The 16464-nt window shown below is 39.8% G+C and overlaps 1 protein-coding gene across 1 annotated transcript in view; it reads right to left on the bottom strand.

Moving 5' to 3' along the window:
* Window positions 1-1258: 1258 nt before the first annotated feature.
* nwd2 (NACHT and WD repeat domain containing 2) overlaps window positions 1259-16464 on the bottom strand; it is a 35385-nt gene continuing 20179 nt past the window's right edge. The window contains exons 6-9 of the mRNA XM_008321204.3: window positions 11623-11826; window positions 10167-10317; window positions 8396-8985; window positions 1259-6577 (exon numbers count right to left, since the gene is read on the bottom strand). Coding sequence (XP_008319426.1) covers window positions 2681-6577; window positions 8396-8985; window positions 10167-10317; window positions 11623-11826 — 4842 coding nt within the window. The 3' untranslated portion in view covers window positions 1259-2680. The remainder of the gene's footprint in view (window positions 6578-8395; window positions 8986-10166; window positions 10318-11622; window positions 11827-16464) is intronic.

Genomic DNA, 16464 nt, shown 5'->3' on the forward strand with positions numbered 1-16464 from the left:
TACCAGGGTGCTCCTTGAGTTTATGTTAAATCTAAAGGCACAGATTTTCTTCTTTTGTAAAAAGGTGTTAGTTGTAAGAGCAGGACCACTGTACCCTAACTTAAATAAGCAATTTTGTTTTGTCTGTACTGAGATGTTTACCAAAGTAACTAAAAAATCATCATCTGTGCAACTGGTGATATTAGCCAGTCTTCAAATACTGTTTGTCCAATCCGCTAGGGCTTTTTTGAATCTCAAAACTGTGTGAAGTAGTAACAGATGGCCCAGCAGAGGGCACTAATAGTGTAGAATAACAATCAATGCAATATTTGTCATTACTGTTTTTGATTAGCAAGCAAGCTAAAACGTAACCTGGATGAAAACTTACACATCCAAGAGTCCTGCATTTTCCATACATTTAGTTGATGATTTCTGCAGGATCTGTCAAAGGTCTGTTTTCCTAATAGAGTTGCAAAGTAACAATCATTTCCTTAGTTACTTCCACAAACTTCTAAAGCAGACATGCCAACAGGGCCTAACGTGTTAGTAAACAAAATAAACAGTTTACCTTATTGTAAAAAATACAAAAAAAGGGTTTGAAAAATATTACATTTAATGGTTTTACAAATCCAAGAATATGTGGAATTTGCTTGGAAATGTTGCCAAACTTAACCAATAGCTAGAATGTTTGTGTCCATTGGTAATTACACCATTCTAGGTGGCCTTATATGAAACCTAGTACACATACTATTTTTCAGTATAATAATGGCGAAAGTTCTACAGTACAATACCTAGAATACAATTGTTTTCTTTAGTGGTGTCGCTTGTCACAGAATACTCATTGTGGCTTACTCCACATGGCACAGTGGTGTAGAAGATGCCTAACCTGAACAAAAGTTGTGTTGCTAATAGGAAGGACGCAAAACTGTGCTCATGGTTATAGAAACAAGATCGGGTGTATTTTTAGTTGAGGGGCTCCCCAGGAAACAGTAAGCATGCTAGCTTTTCTCATTAGATTTGAACAAACTTTTTCAGGTCTGTTGCCTTTGTCTCTGCGAAGGAGTCATGCTACTTTCTCCCTTTGGCAACATAACTATTAATTATCAGTCAGACTTTGTACGTGTAATTAGATGCATGTTAGTTATCTAACATAATAATCTAGCATGCCACAATATGTGTTTACATTTGGGAATGTGACAGTCCTGACATATACTTATTTAAAAATATTTCTAAAAAAAATTATCAAAACAAAACAAAACTTTTTGACTGTTTAAAAATATTTCTAAAAAAAATTATCTTAACAAAACAAAACAAAACTTTTTGACTAGTATTTGAGCCCATAGATTTTCAGTTTGCCCATCTCTGCAGTGAATTGTTTACAGCAGGCACAAACTGTGAGTAAACAGAATTTAGCAATTCAGTAGGTTAACTGTGGCTGGCAGGTACATGAACAGCCTTGTGTCTTTAAATTGGCAAATCCAGTACCTGTTTAAGACAAAGAAAGCTCACTTTAAATAATCCATACAGTATTTCATATGAATAAAGTCTAATAATTTCTCATAAACCACCGGTAAAGTGCTTGCAACTATTTTCTAGAATCTCTAAATATATTTACAGAACCAAGTTGGTTTCAGTGTTTGAAACCCTCGGTTAATCACACTATCCTCTTCTACTTTTGAACATCTGAAAGTACCTAATTAAAAACTAAAGCAAGTCACACTGTTTTTCTTTTAAGGCGTGAATGTGTATGGTGCTATGCTACACTGTATGCTTCAATAGTGGTGAATCCCTTGAAACGAACAGCACACAAATAGGCAGGAACAAATCTAAGTGTTCCAAGACATTTCTACAACTATCGTTACAAAGAGCAATTCCGTCGATCCTGCATGCTGTTGACTGGAGTTCAGTAAACTGTTCATTTAGATTTATCGTCAATGCAAGTTTTATATCACTGTATATGTGTCTGCAAATCCCCTGCATTTTCACACATCTTGTAATCTGCCCATAAAGAACATTTGTTAAATTCCAGGCACTCACTTTGATTGCATTAAGCACAACATAACATTTTTTTTTAATTATAAGAGGTTGCACAAATTGTAGCAGCCAAAAGGGATATGTACATGTTCATAGGACTTCCATTTTATACAGTACCGTCTGATGTACATACAAACATAGAAAGAATCTTTTAAGAACAATGATATGGCTTAATGTGCACAACATAAATGAAAATAGCGTAAGATGAAGTTGGCTAAGAATTCTGGAATGGCTTTGAAAATGTTTGAACAAGACATTTGAAAAATACCACTGTTCTTCAAATGCAAAAAGGACACATAATGGCAAATAATCATACTAATAATTCACAGAATTATGCTAATTTTTTTTCTTCTTTTCCAAAACACGATTTTTTTTAACAGTCTTTATTTGTAAAATTGACTAAAACTGTATCATAAATTGGAAGAAATACATAACTTGAGTGCAGCTTAAAATTGGTCGGCCCGTTAAAGTACCCAGAGGGCTGACATCTGCAGCTGAATCACCTGGCTGTAAACAAGAAACAGCTGCAACCCCAGAGATTCAAAACTTGGTCACCTGTTTCCAAAACAAATCTGTTCAACCAAACCCACCTGTTAAACCCTCCCATATTGGGTTCCTCATGAACCTGCAAGCTGGGAAAGTCCACTGGTATTGTGTTTTTCAACCATCACTGCAGCACTTCAGTCTTTTTTGTTGGCGTTGTTGATTCACCTTCACCAGAGTCTGACACGTTGATGGGACTGTCCCTAGAGAAGACCTCTGTTGATTCCCTCCAAGTACAGTCGGCAACAGTCTTAAAGGAATGATTGCCGCATTTGGGCCGCACCTTTTGCGATGCGTTGTTGACAATTTGACGGCTATTGGAAGTGGCTATCTTAATCTTTAGTGCAGCATCCACACGATCCACCACAGTGTAGGTGCCAATGCTGCCATCTTCAAAGCCAATTATGATGTTTAATGCTCGCTGAGAAACAGAAAGGAAGGTGGGAGTTTTGTAAAGCGAGCAGGTGCCAATGCTTTTACCATCAGCAAGGCGCATCACAATCAGGCTGGACACAACACCAGCCTCATCATCTTCCTCACTGTTCTGGAAACAGATGTACACTAAGTAACGTCCATCTCTTGATAGTTTCTGACGCCAGATGATACCAGCAGCGTGAACAAGTCTGAGTTTTCCACTATGAAGATCCAGGACATTAATGTTTTCATCACCCTTTGAGACAATTCCTAGTTTTCCATTGGGGGAGATCTGGAAGTCCTCGAGATTTTTAAGGAAGTTGGTTGGTAATTGAACTCGCCTGCAAATGGTCTCATCTGCCACATTCCATATGAAGACAGTCTCCGTGGATGTGATGAACACTGCACAGTCTGGACAGTCAGGAATCAGCTTGAAGTTGACAATGGTAATACCATCATCACACACAAACTTCTTGGACACACTCCCTGACCATAGACTGACAGCAAGCAGTTTGTTTTTGGAGGTTCCCACAAGAAACGTGTTTGCTGTGGTGATCAGTGCATTCTGGAGTGTGACTAAGATGTTGCAGACCTTGTGCCCAGTTGCAAGCCTCCAGACTCGAGAGGCATTTTGCTCACAGAGTGATACCACAAACTGGTCATTGTGGGTAATTAGCAGCTGCGATATTCTCTGTCCACTGATACGGAAGATATTTTCTCCAGTATTGGTTTGCCAAATATATTGACTAGATTTGTCGTCTGAAGTTACCATGAGATCTCCTGAGGACGTTAGGACGCAGTTCTCTACAATACCCTCATGCTTGAAGACTGTTTCAATAAAACCTGTGCCAAAGTTCCATTTGTGGACTGCTTCTGAACCATCCATGGTAAACACATAATCCTCTCTGCCTGACAGTAACAAGGTCTGAATCTTCTTGCCTGTTTTGTCAATATTGGACATAGCAGTGATAATATCAATATCCCAAACAGAGAGCACTCCACTGCTTGCAACAGAAAGCAATAGATTGTGATGAACAGATTTAATGAGTTTGACAATAGCCCCTGAGATCTCAATGAGGCTGGCCATGCACTGGCCACTGTCCCTCCTCCAAACAAATATTGAGGAGGTGTTCTCCATGGAGGCCACAATGCTTTGTCCATTCTTGGAGAGGACAGCAGCAATAAAACGTTCACTTCGTTTGGCTTTGAACTTCTCTACCATTTTCCACACCTTTGTGTCCAGTACTTCAATACTTCTGTCCTTGCAGATGAGAATTGAGCGCTGATCCTCTGACAACTCAATGCCAACCACTTCACTGTCATCCCCTCTACAGTCATAATCCTCCATCAGCTTTGGATTTGTGATCTCCTTTGTGTTCCACACTGACAAACTTCCTTCATTGTCAATCATTACCATTTGATTAAGGGTCTCCAGCACCAGGATAGACTTGACAAATCCTCCAGAGAACTCTGAGGTCACAGTGGCAAGCTTGTCACCATTTCCTAAATGAAAAATGGATGCAGTGTTGAGGTATTGGCCACAGAAGGCATACATCCCATCTGGGGAGCACTGGACACAAGTAACCTCATACCAGCAGTGAAATTGGTAAAGGGGCCAACCATAGAGTAAGTCAATGACATTAACATCCTTACTGGCCTCAAGCCAGGCCAGAGCATGATGGGTGGACAACGTGAAACCATTAATGAAGGCCACTCCGCCAGTGATTCCGGCATTCTTGGACCCCTTGATTTCAACTTCAGATAAAAGGCAGGACTTGTGATTATCATAGATGAGCAGCGTGTTTTTGGTTGTAGCTACAACCAGATATTTCTCATCAGTGGTTAACTTGATTCCGAGCACAACAGATCTGGCTGTGTCGATTTGTCGCAGTAGTTGTCTGCTCTCTACATCCCAGGTACTGACAGAACCATCTTCCAAGGCTACAAGGACTATGTTTGGAGCTAGAGTAGGCAAGATCTCCACAATCTGCATGTAGCTAGAGCACAGAGGAAGCCTCTCTGGACTGTAAGTGACATCCATAGAGGAGTGAAGAGGCACTATTGAACAGTACTTCGGACCATCTTTGTCACACTCCAGGAGTAAGTGTCTAAGCTTTGGGAGGGAGGTGACAACTGGCAAAAGCCGTTGCTGCAGTTCTGCAGACAGTGATGCTGGATTCGTAAGAACTTTCACCTTGATGCTACGCAATGTTGTGGCCAGAAACTTCAACTCTTTTTCCTGTGTGTAGCTGTAAGCTAGGTCAATATCAGTTAAAGCTTTGTCAAACTGGCCAATCTTAATCATTGTGTAAAGCCAACTAAAGTTCATGATGACACCAAACATGAGGTCATCAGTGCGCCCACTTCTGGTGAGGTGGTACACCAACTCTGTCATCTTTCTGTGGTTGACAAAGAAGATATCAGGCTCCAAAAGGTTACACTGAAACACCCACGGCTGCTCTGGAGTTTGCCTGTCATAGGAATACTTATCTGATGAGGCCTTTTCATGTGACTGCTGATGGTGGGGGTTTTTGTGATGTGATATGTTGAGGGAAGTAAAATGGTTGTTATCATAGGTAAAGATTTTCTTCCTGCCTCCAGACCACGCTCCTAAAAAATACTCAGCAAGGAGGCTGTGCATTTGATGAACATCCTCTTCATTGCTGAGATACAGCTTCTGGGCAATGAGATGGAGATGTCTGTTGGCCCAGATCATCAGAGTGACATTATGAACTTGACGTTCAACAAGATACCCTTCCAATTCCTCTTTGAGCTTTGCAACCAAGTCATAGGAGATTCTCAGCGGGTTTTTGAGGTATGTAGGTACTAAAACATCCCCAAGAACTATATTATCCAGGGACAGAATATCTTCTAATTCAACCTCTGTTAGTCCAGCTTTTGCCATGGTGACATACCCTAATGCTCTGAAGACAAACCGTTGGCCAAGCTTGTTCTCCACTGAATAAAACAAATGCTCAATACTTTCATGCACCGTAGAGCATAGGGACTTGTCATCAACATCTTTATGAGACCTCCACTGAACAACTTCTCTGTAGATGAGATTGACAAACATCGGCAATGTGCACTTTGCCAAGGCCTCATTGACATAAATCTGTTGACCTGATGTGACTTTCCTCCTCACACCGAGCAACTGCTGCTTCAAAGTTTGGCTGCAAATCTTTCGGTCTCTCTGTATTAGCTCCACATAATACCCTTCATCGTGGATTAAGTGCCGAAGCTTCTGCAGGATGCCATGTTTGTTAGGTAACGTTGAGACAACAATGCGTACAGTTCTTGGCAAGTGTACAGGGAGCCACCATAACTTGCGAGCATCATCTGCATCTGAGAGTTGCTCTAGGGAATCCAGCACAATCACCAAAGGTCTATGGAATGAGGATTCTCCTAAAAGGTTGATAAGGAGTTCTCTCATCTCCTGGATTTTGTTAGGCAAAAAGTGAATCAGGCAGCGGTAGTTTATTGCAATCTGTTCACATATGCACTGAAGGAGGGTGCGTAGATCTGTGGAGGACTGGGTGGAGCCAATGAAACGTACAATAACCACTGGGTCGGCTTCAGGACCCATTTCTTTCTGAAGCCAGGTGTAGGCCTGAAAAACAGCAATGAAAATGAGGAATGAATGAACCTGATTTTTATTATGAAAGGTCTTCATAAAAAAAAGAACTGCTAAATAACCTGGTAATGAAGCACTACAGTGAGACAGAGGGGTCTAATTAGCTGATGTCCTGCTGGCATAAGTCAGGGCTCATTAGTAAAGTATGAGCTGCAGCTCTCATAGCATACCTCTGCCATACGAAATCCTTATCTTTTATTAGATACAGAAAAAACTACATAGTATTCAACATAGTTAACCTTTAAATCCCCAAACATTCTTAAAAAAATTCATTCCTACAGTGAATTTAGATGTATGCAAAAAACTGCTATCCTCATAGTCTTATCATAGGAAAGACTACTGTATGGTTTGGGGCTTTATTGACATCATAAGTCTATCAGGAATTCATTTAAAAGGCAAAGCTGTGGTTTAAGAAGACATTATTTGATACTTTTATCACAAAAATAATGATTCCCCTTACTTATTTAACAAAGAATCTGAACAGGCAGATCCTTAACTTTTACATTTGTTTCCTCTGCTTAACAAAAACAGTTAAGACTGCAATATGTTAATCTATCTACAAAAGAGTTGGTAACAGGTTTGTAAAGAGTCTTGGCTGGAAGGATTCAGTGAAGGGTTAATGTGGCCCCCAACATTTATAAAACCTTTTTGAATCATTGCACATTATAGAGATGTCTCCCAAATATAGTATTTTGTTGAATCTGAGCTATTTAAGTTAAGGCCAGTATTTTGCTTTTATAACCTTCTACAATTCTCTGAGTTACTCTGACATTATCTTTTGATGAACTGTAGGTGTAAAATGTAAAATGTTCAGTTATGTTTTGTATAGCTATTTGAGTTTTTTTTTTTTTTTTTTACAGCTTCTTCTACCAGAAATTATGTGCCATGAAAATCAGCAGAATAGTAAAATGTTACTCTGCAAATGCAGTGGTTGTTCATGAAGTAGTCTTATTCCCTTTTTTGCAGCCAGCCATAAATGAAAGACTGCTCAACTTTAATTAACTTGACTTTTAAACAGTAAATGTCAACCATTACCAGGGGCCTGAAATTCAGCAGAGTCTCTTAAGACCTTAAGATCCTCTAACTGTGCCAAAGTATATATTGCACCATTACCCCAGGTCTGGCAAACAGGCAAAATAAAACTAGATATTTAAGTAAGCCAGCCATGAAGCACAATTAATATAATACACATTTAAGAGAAACTAACCAATCTATAATTCAAATATCTAAAAATTTGAATAAAATGTTGCTTAAAACATAAAATAAGGTTGGCCAAATTCTGCTAAAAGGTAATTTATAGTTATCCTAGAAATAGACGTTAAAGATTTAAAGTAAAATTGAGAACAAATAACAAAAAGTAAAACCAAGAAAAAAAAAAATCTAAATTAGACAGAACCCTTCCTCTGTGCTAATCTAGTTCAGTTTTTATTCATAACCCCACTTACTCTGCTGCTGGTCTTTTTACTAATAGTTTTATTTTTTTACAATGAACAATATGAATGGTGGCTCTAATAAATTAGTGTATTTAAGTAACAGTTGGTGGATATGTGGGCGTCTGCAGAGTGATCCTGGCAATGGTGATGTATCAAAGTAGGTGGATTCAGCCAGATGGTCCTCAGAAGGACAGAGCGAGAACCACGAATGTGATACATGTATACTAACATTAATCTGCACACATTAAAAGCACACAAAGTCAAGCTTGTATGCACTAAAGACCATTAAAAGCACACAAAGTCAAGCTTGTGTGCACTAAAGACCCTTACACCAAAATTTGACAAAGTTGCTGTATCTCACCTGTTTTGCCACCTCGGACAGCAGCAGCGTCTTCCCTGTACAAGGTCCACCATACACCACCATGGGATTAATTCTACTTCCCTTGGATGGCATCAGATACTCTTGCACATAATCCAACGTCTCACCTTTGTACTCGTACAGTGCAGCATAGGTTTTACAGAGGGACAGGTGCTGCAGGATCTCATTGTAAAGAGGGTCCATCTCCGTGTCAAAGTTCTGTTGCACTGTGGCCTGGATGATGTCCACCATATCCTCGTAGAACTGCTTACACAGACCTTCCACATAGTGGCTCTCCACCTCCTGGGAGTAGCCGAGCTTCATGTCGCAGTGTGTGACAGAAGAGTATACGCGGAGATTGGAGGCAGCGACAATCGTCGGGATGAACTCATCCCTGACCTTCAGGAGGCGTTCGTAGGCTTCTTGGTTGCGCATGACCCGATCACTGCTCACCACGGTGTCCATGTAGCGAGCCATCTCTGGGAGTTTGGCGAATCGATCGAAGTTGGAAATCTTCCGAATGTAGCAGACACATTTCCTGAGAAAGGCAGGTGTTTGTTTGCCGAGGGCAAAGTCTAGTTCATCTTCTAAGGCTGAAATTAAAGCAACAGAGAACGAGTCATTAATTAGATGTACAAAGTTTGGGGTAGATTAGTTAGATTGAATGTATTCCATTTGGTAAAATATCACTGTTTTTAAAAGAAGTTGATTAAAAGGTTGTTATTTTTATCTATATTTTTATTATTAGTTATTAGTATAGTATTTTCCCGGATGTGGGATAAATTAAGATTTAAAAATGTTGATATGTAACTTTGAACACATTTTCACACTTTGTTGCACAGTTAAATGTATTTTCAAGGAAAATGTAAGGGTATCTTTTGAAAATATGTGCAGTTTTGTCATTTGACTCACATTTCAAAACATTAAATATTCAGCAGTTAATTTACATTTATTAGTGGCATGGCTGAAATCATTATCCTTTTTTCTTCTCAAGGTCAATAATTGTTTTTTATTTGGTCATGGTTTTATGGCGTATTTAATGATGCATTTGCTAAAAACTATGGCAAGATATTAAATATAGCATATATATTTATTCATAGTTTAATTATAATCTTCATTTATCCAAGCATGTTCTATTTTGACTTTAAAAATGGGAGACACCACCATTGTCATGTAAAGCCTGTGAGATTTGAAAAAATGCAGGACATCTATTTCTTTTAACAGCAAAGTGGAACAGATTTTAGCAGCTTTCAGCCTCCGTTTAGATGATTTCTCTTGAGTCTTACTTAAAAAAAAAAATTGATAAAAATCTCATAAGCTGGCAATGCTTAACTAAATCACAGGCTCAGTCTGTCTTACAAAGAGCTGTTGGGCTGAAACTCTGCCAATATGTACTTTTCTAAGACAGCTAATTAGACAAGACAGCAAAAAAAGGAAACAAGATGATGGCAATTTCAAAGAAAGGAACAACTTTTTTTTTCAGCCAATGTAAAAATGCAGCCTCTCAGACACAACAGAGAAGCATTCTTTGAATGTGTAAGAAAAATTACTGCCCAAAAAGGCAGCCAAAGCTGTAACCCAGGTCTCATGATATATATATATATATAAAACCCTTCTATTTAATTATAGTAGACTGTCTTTTGACACTAGGAATACTGCAGTAATCCATCAAAGAGAGGGAGCGGAGTTTCATCTTGTCAAAAACAAGAGCCCTGACATTCGATGTGAAAAAACCCAAGAGAGAAAGAAAATGAAAAGATGACCTGGGACTGACCAGAGCAAAGAAATTTCTTGGCCTGAGCGCTCTTCATGGTCCCCTTCTCCTGAAGCTGCAGCACTGCTGTACGGATGATCTTTTTGATCTCCTCTGACACGTTCCTCCAGGCCTTGTCATTCTTGGTCTTGGCTGTGCTGCTTGACTCCATCTGAGCAGGACAGGGGACAAAGGAGAGGGACATGCTGTGAATCGACTTTCCTTTCATTGAGATGGAATGTTGTCAGTCTTGTTTCTGAAAGAACTGTGCAGACAAACAGTCAGAAGAGATCTTGTTTCTGTATCTAATATCAGACACCGACATCTAGTATTTGTTATCAGAGAATAATACAGGTGATTTGGTGATAATACAGGTGATTTGGGATTGTCCATTGTAAGGTGATCATTGGCATAATCTTAATGTGGTTGACTCTTCAGCTTTACACCCTGCAGAGTCAAAGAGCAGTGACTGAATACTGAGCAGGAAACCTGCAGGAATCGTTCTAAACAGGTGACCTGGAGGTCTCACTTACTTCTTATTGTATAAAAAGGAAAGTAGAGCTTAAGAAAATTTGATAGCCAAGTAACAGTCTTGGAGGTTTCTCTTTATACAGGTTAACTAGTAACAGATTTTGGTATAAAGACTGGGTTGCAGGAGAATCACCTTATAATTATAAACATGTTAAGAACCAGTTAAAATATTATCACAATGTGTAGAGAGGAATTGTTGTGGACAATATTAGGAACGAGCATGGTTTCTGAGCCAAGGTTGAGGCTTAACCACGATTGTGTAAAAATACATAAGGATATCAGCGTTGAAATGTAACAGGATTAATTGGAATAACACTTTTTGAGGTCAGTGTTATGTGCAGAAATGCAAACACTGCAAACAATAAACAATAATGTAACCTGGAGATGAGAACGAGATGATGGTAACTGCTGACTACTGAACTCTTTTATATGACACATTTTAGTTTTTAGATCAGAATGTATTTAACAAATACAGCTAAGTTGGAATAACTGATAAGTCTTTTTGCCTGATGAATTGAGATTTAAGGAAAAGTCATATTTAGAAAGGTAAATACAACAGTTCTTATTATCTACATAAAGTACCTGTCGAGATAAGATGATGCAAAGTAAAAGCTAAAGAGCTCTGTTAAAATATAAATGTCCTCACAGATTTGTTGTTCAAATTACTGTTCTCTTATTTGGATAAGGCCTCAGATTGTTGTCGGAGCCAATCCAGAGCTCGCTCTGCCTCTCTGTAGGAGAACATAAAAAGGCTCCAAAGGAGAACATTCAGCTTCAGGACCAGAATCCATTATCAGCACTGTTAAATCCTTCAGTAAGTAAAGGTAAGATGTCCACGTGGGAAAAATAACACATCATAAAAATCCATAACCAATGCAAAGTCTCCCTTCTCTGTCGTAACCTCATTCAAAATTGTCTCTTTTTACTGCAGCCTTGTGGGACTCACAGAGTTCTGGTAGTTCTTCAGCATTTGGGCTTTAGGTTTGAGGTAGTATGCGGGTGGCACAGAGTTTTCATCCCTGCAGTACCACTCTTCCAAGATGTGTGTGTCCAGCCCGGCCTCCACCGACGCGTCCAAGATCATCTCAAACTCAGCAGATTCCACCTCCCCTGGAACTCGAATGCTGCCGTACTTTTCTCCCACCAGACCCTGAAAACAGATAAGGACGATGGCAACAAAGATATCAGAAAAAGGGCAAACAAGGTGAGAGAGAAAAAAAAAAAAAAAGACTGTCAACTTTTAGAGGCATGATCCTCGCGAGTGGTTTATGGCTTTATTTTTTGACTCAGTGGTCCAGGGTGAATGGTGGAGTCAATGATGCTCATAGTGAATTTCACTAAAGGTAATTACAGAGCAGCAGGCAGAACATTGGTGCAGTAACTGTCGGCTGTAACATCATATGGATGTAAATACTACACTTATTATTTCAGTAATCGTAGCTTTGAATGTAGCGGAAAAAGAAGAGCCCCAAAGAATGATACTACCACCACTCATTGGTTTTACTCCACTGAATGGAGGTTAAGTTGGGGCTGGATGTTTCCGTTAGCTATAGCTTGAGGATAATATAGAACATGTTATGTGACATATTTTGCCAGGTTACTTATTGTGTTTCCATCATTGTTGGAAAATGTTAAGGTTTTTGTCAAGTTTGTTTTTGCTCTGATGGTTCAGCCAAGGCTTCTTCGTTGAGCCGTTGTATGCTTGGCATCACAGGACATGGGAGGGAAGTTAACAGTAAGCCCAAAAACACACCTCACAGCAGGGCTAGAAATACAGTGCAGGGTTTGAATGTCTGCTATCCTAGCTAAGGAGAAATTACAACCAAGAGCAATTTCTTCAAATTGTAGAAAAAAAAAGATTGTTAGAAATTGTAGAGAAAATGATTAATGAGAGAGAGAGAGAGAGAGAGGGAGAGAGAGTAAAAAAGTAAAAACCATGTGACATGACCAGCTGATCTCTCCTCCATGTGCTGTAATTCCCATGCAGCTAAAGCCTCGGGGATAAAGCCACAGAGCGAGAAAAAGAACAAACTGACTGAGAGTGAGCTCCGATGAGCAGGAAAAACTATAGGTTTGTACGCTCGCGGCAATGACGCTTCAAAGCCACTTCAAGTGGACTCCTTGTTCCCTTGGCAATGACAGGGGGAACAGATGCAAGAGAACAAGTGATATGCAATGATGACATGTGGCGTAGTCTGAAGAAGGAACACTGTCCAAACCCACAAATGCCACTGCTGGTGTTACTAACATAATGGTAATGCATTAAGAATCTGGGACTAAATAACTCTCATTATAAAGCATATTTTTCAGGGAGAAAATTGTTCTCTTTGGACGGCAGCAGCCAGTGTGATGAATAGTTGTCAAATGAGTGGCTGAATTTGGATTCCTCCTGTCTCCTACTGAGAGCCAACTAAAGATACAGGAGTACATTTTACATTGATTACTACCTTTCAGGCCTTTTTGGCTCTTAATGATAAATAGCATCTGGTGTCACAGATGATGTAGGCCAACCTTAAAGAGAATATTCTCTTTTCTGGTCTAATGGAAAGCTGAAAAGGTAGTGAACCAAATCTACACCAACTTTCAACCAAAACAGGCAATTCAATGGCTTGAAAACCTATATCATGCTTTTTCAATATTTGATCCTTTTTGCCCACCACGTGATCTGTATCTGGTGATCTGTTAGCTAGATCCTTTTTGCCCACCACGTGATCTGTTGTTAGCTGGTATCTCCATATTGTTGCATAGTGTCGGCCACAGCACACACCAAATCGCTCAGAGCAGAACTTGACCAGCACTAACCAAGCCAGCCGGCTCTAACAAATGGAACAGAACACACTGCGCATGTGTGCTACAACATGGTGCGTTCAAGAACGGTCGGAGAAAGTAGAACACATATATGTCACAATAACAAATAAACACAGAGCATTGCCAATGATAAACAAGCCTCTAGTCACTAGACGGCAGCATTGTAGCTTATTTTATTAATCTATATTGATAATCAGGGGATTGTATAAAGAATGCTGGTGCCAGTAACTCTTACAGTGGTTTGTACAGACAAATAAATAAATATTACCAGGTGTATTTTAAGTCTGTACCATGGGAGGCAGAACATAATTTAAAAACACTGTTTTAACCCATCACCTTAGTGAGCAGGCAACACTTAACTTCACCACTGCCCTGCTATGTTGGTATCGCTTAAAAGTGTTCACCACTGCCCTGCTATGTTGGTATCGTGTTGGCATATTGGATATCGGCAAAAAGTCAATATCGGACATCCCTCATTCAAAGGCATGAAAAGAGTGAATGAAAAGAGCTGAGAGACTAGGATTCCCTCTGTACGTGTACTCACCCTCTCTTCTCCTGCCAAAAAAAGAAACCTACATAGATAAGTAGGGCAGGCCACTTTCTTCCCTGACTGACAGTAAAAGGCCACAAGTTGGATTGAAGCCCAAAATGTTTCCAAAGACTAGGCTTTTAGTTCAGAGCACTCCAAAAGGAATAATTGGTTGGTTTCTCACACATCATGTAGAGGTAGTAGGGCTACAATTATACAGAGTAAAAATATTTTAACTAAGGTTCTTAAAAAGAAGCACCCGCTTATAACCAATGAATTTCTATAGAGTCATTTTAAGTGCTTTATGTCATTTCCAAAGCTAATATCACACAAATCAATTCCTGGTGAAGTCATACAGTATGTTGATTGAATCATGACTTGGTTTTATCCTTTTATTACAAGTAAAATGTATTCTTCTCAACACAGTGATTTTAATGTAGCGCGCTGTCTCTTATAGGACTTTAGGGGCTGCTAAAAAAAAGGGGCCTGAGAGGCCATTTATCAACCAAAACTGGACCCTGTGGTCCAATGCTAACACCTGAAGTTTACGTCCAAAATGTCTTTCCTACTTCAGACTCCTCCCTGTAGATGAGACACTAAAGGAGGCTATCATGTTTCTTGGAACTTATCTTTGGGTTTGGTCAACTAGCCCCATGTTTTGGGCGTCTTCTTGGCTCTGACTTCTAAGGGACCTTGGACCTTGGTTTTGCCTTTGTCATATCACTCAAGTCTTGGAGCAATCATAAACCAGTGAAGTTATTATATCAATCAACTAAGGAGTGTTACTGATGTACCAAATGCCTAATATTGCTGTGTATGGAGAACCGACTTGTGTGTACTTTTGTTGCTAATCAGTTCAGATCCATTGCTAATCAACACAGCAGTATTTTGATTCAGTTCTCTACTTGGGCTGTCTGACTTGAACCTACTGCTTGGTTCCACATCCTGATCCTGAAGCCCTTGTAGGAAATCTACTGTGAATCAATGAAGCTACAACCACCGGGCTTCCCTCCGGGTCACCTCGTCCATTCACTCTTAAATGGCTGATGACTCATGGTGCTGCAGCAATATGTCACTATGGATGAAGGCACTGAGCTCAACTACAGTGATGCAGATGGAAAGGAATGGTGTGTGTGTGTGTGTGTGTGAATGAGAAACAGAGAGAAAGAGAGAGAGACAGGAGGGCAAAAAGTCAGTCCTCAAGTTGCTGACAAAGTCCCTTTTGGCTTGGCTTGCCTTTGGTGATATAGCAGAATTAATTGTTTTGTGTGTGTGTGAGCGTGCTTATGCTAAAGCCGAGATTATACTTTCTACTATGTGCGTCCGCAGAGAGTTGCAATTTGTGTCACCATTAACCAAATGTGGCACATTGTTTCTGTGCCGGTTTCTATTCCACTTTCCATACACCTAGTAAAGTGCCGCTAAGTGTGTTGGCGTTATGGTGATGCATACAATATATGAAAAATCTGCTTACTTGCCTCCAGGAAAACATTTTAGCTCATGCAGTTTGTCCAGTATTGGTCGTATTTGTGTAAACTCCTGAATCTGCATTATGTTGCAGTTTAAAAACAAAACAAAAAAAGTTGAATTGCTGTAATGTTAAAGTTTGTTTGCTAACCTGCCTAATGGCCACACTTTATTAACACACTTAAACACCTTCTGTTGAAGCCATTGCTGGGATTGTTTGAGGCCTTGTTATCAAAGTATGAACCCTTAAACACACATGTTGCATGTTGAAACCATAAATAAGGGCTCTTTGAGTATTGAGTCCAACCTACAGCCAGAGCTGGGGTAGAATGATGCCATCTGAAGTGGATTAAAACAAGGCTGCTACTGAGCTGGAAATTCTGTGTTGCTGCAAAAAAGGTGCGTGTCTAAAGACAGCGATGTGGGGTTTCACATGTTCCTATTACACTCCAGCAGCTGTATGTGCAAGAAACAGAGGAGGCAAAAGTCACAATAGCAAAGCAGATGGAAGCCAACCCAGTTCCAGTTTTTGCTGCACTCCTCTGCCTCTCTTCCTTGCTCCCTCCTTCATCCCTTTTCCCTTCCCTGCTGTTTTTTTCTTTATCCATAGAGATGGTTTTATACTCTAAGTGCACTTTATCTGATGAGCCAGTGGGGAGAGGTGACTGCAGCTCACGCAGCGACAGTATGAATCAACAAATCAATGGCTCGCATGCAGTCAATCAGTCAGTGAAACATATCGTGGACTGTTCTGACATTTGCTGCATAAGCTTTGGCAAAGCAGAGGGAAATAGAAACATGATCTAATTAGACAAATAGTTAATTTTCCCTATTTGCCAATCAATAACAGACAGTCATAAAGCTGTTAGCAAACAAGCTAACCAATCATCATAGGCCCACAGATATGGCATATGTTCCAGAGTTCTAGATTTGCCGAAGTGCACGTCTTTTCCAATGTTGCTGATTGTTAATGCCTCTCTGAGA

Source organism: Cynoglossus semilaevis, chromosome 1, assembly GCF_000523025.1.
Source record: "Cynoglossus semilaevis isolate Cse_v1.0 chromosome 1, Cse_v1.0, whole genome shotgun sequence".
Classification (NCBI taxonomy): Eukaryota; Metazoa; Chordata; class Actinopteri; order Pleuronectiformes; family Cynoglossidae; genus Cynoglossus; species Cynoglossus semilaevis.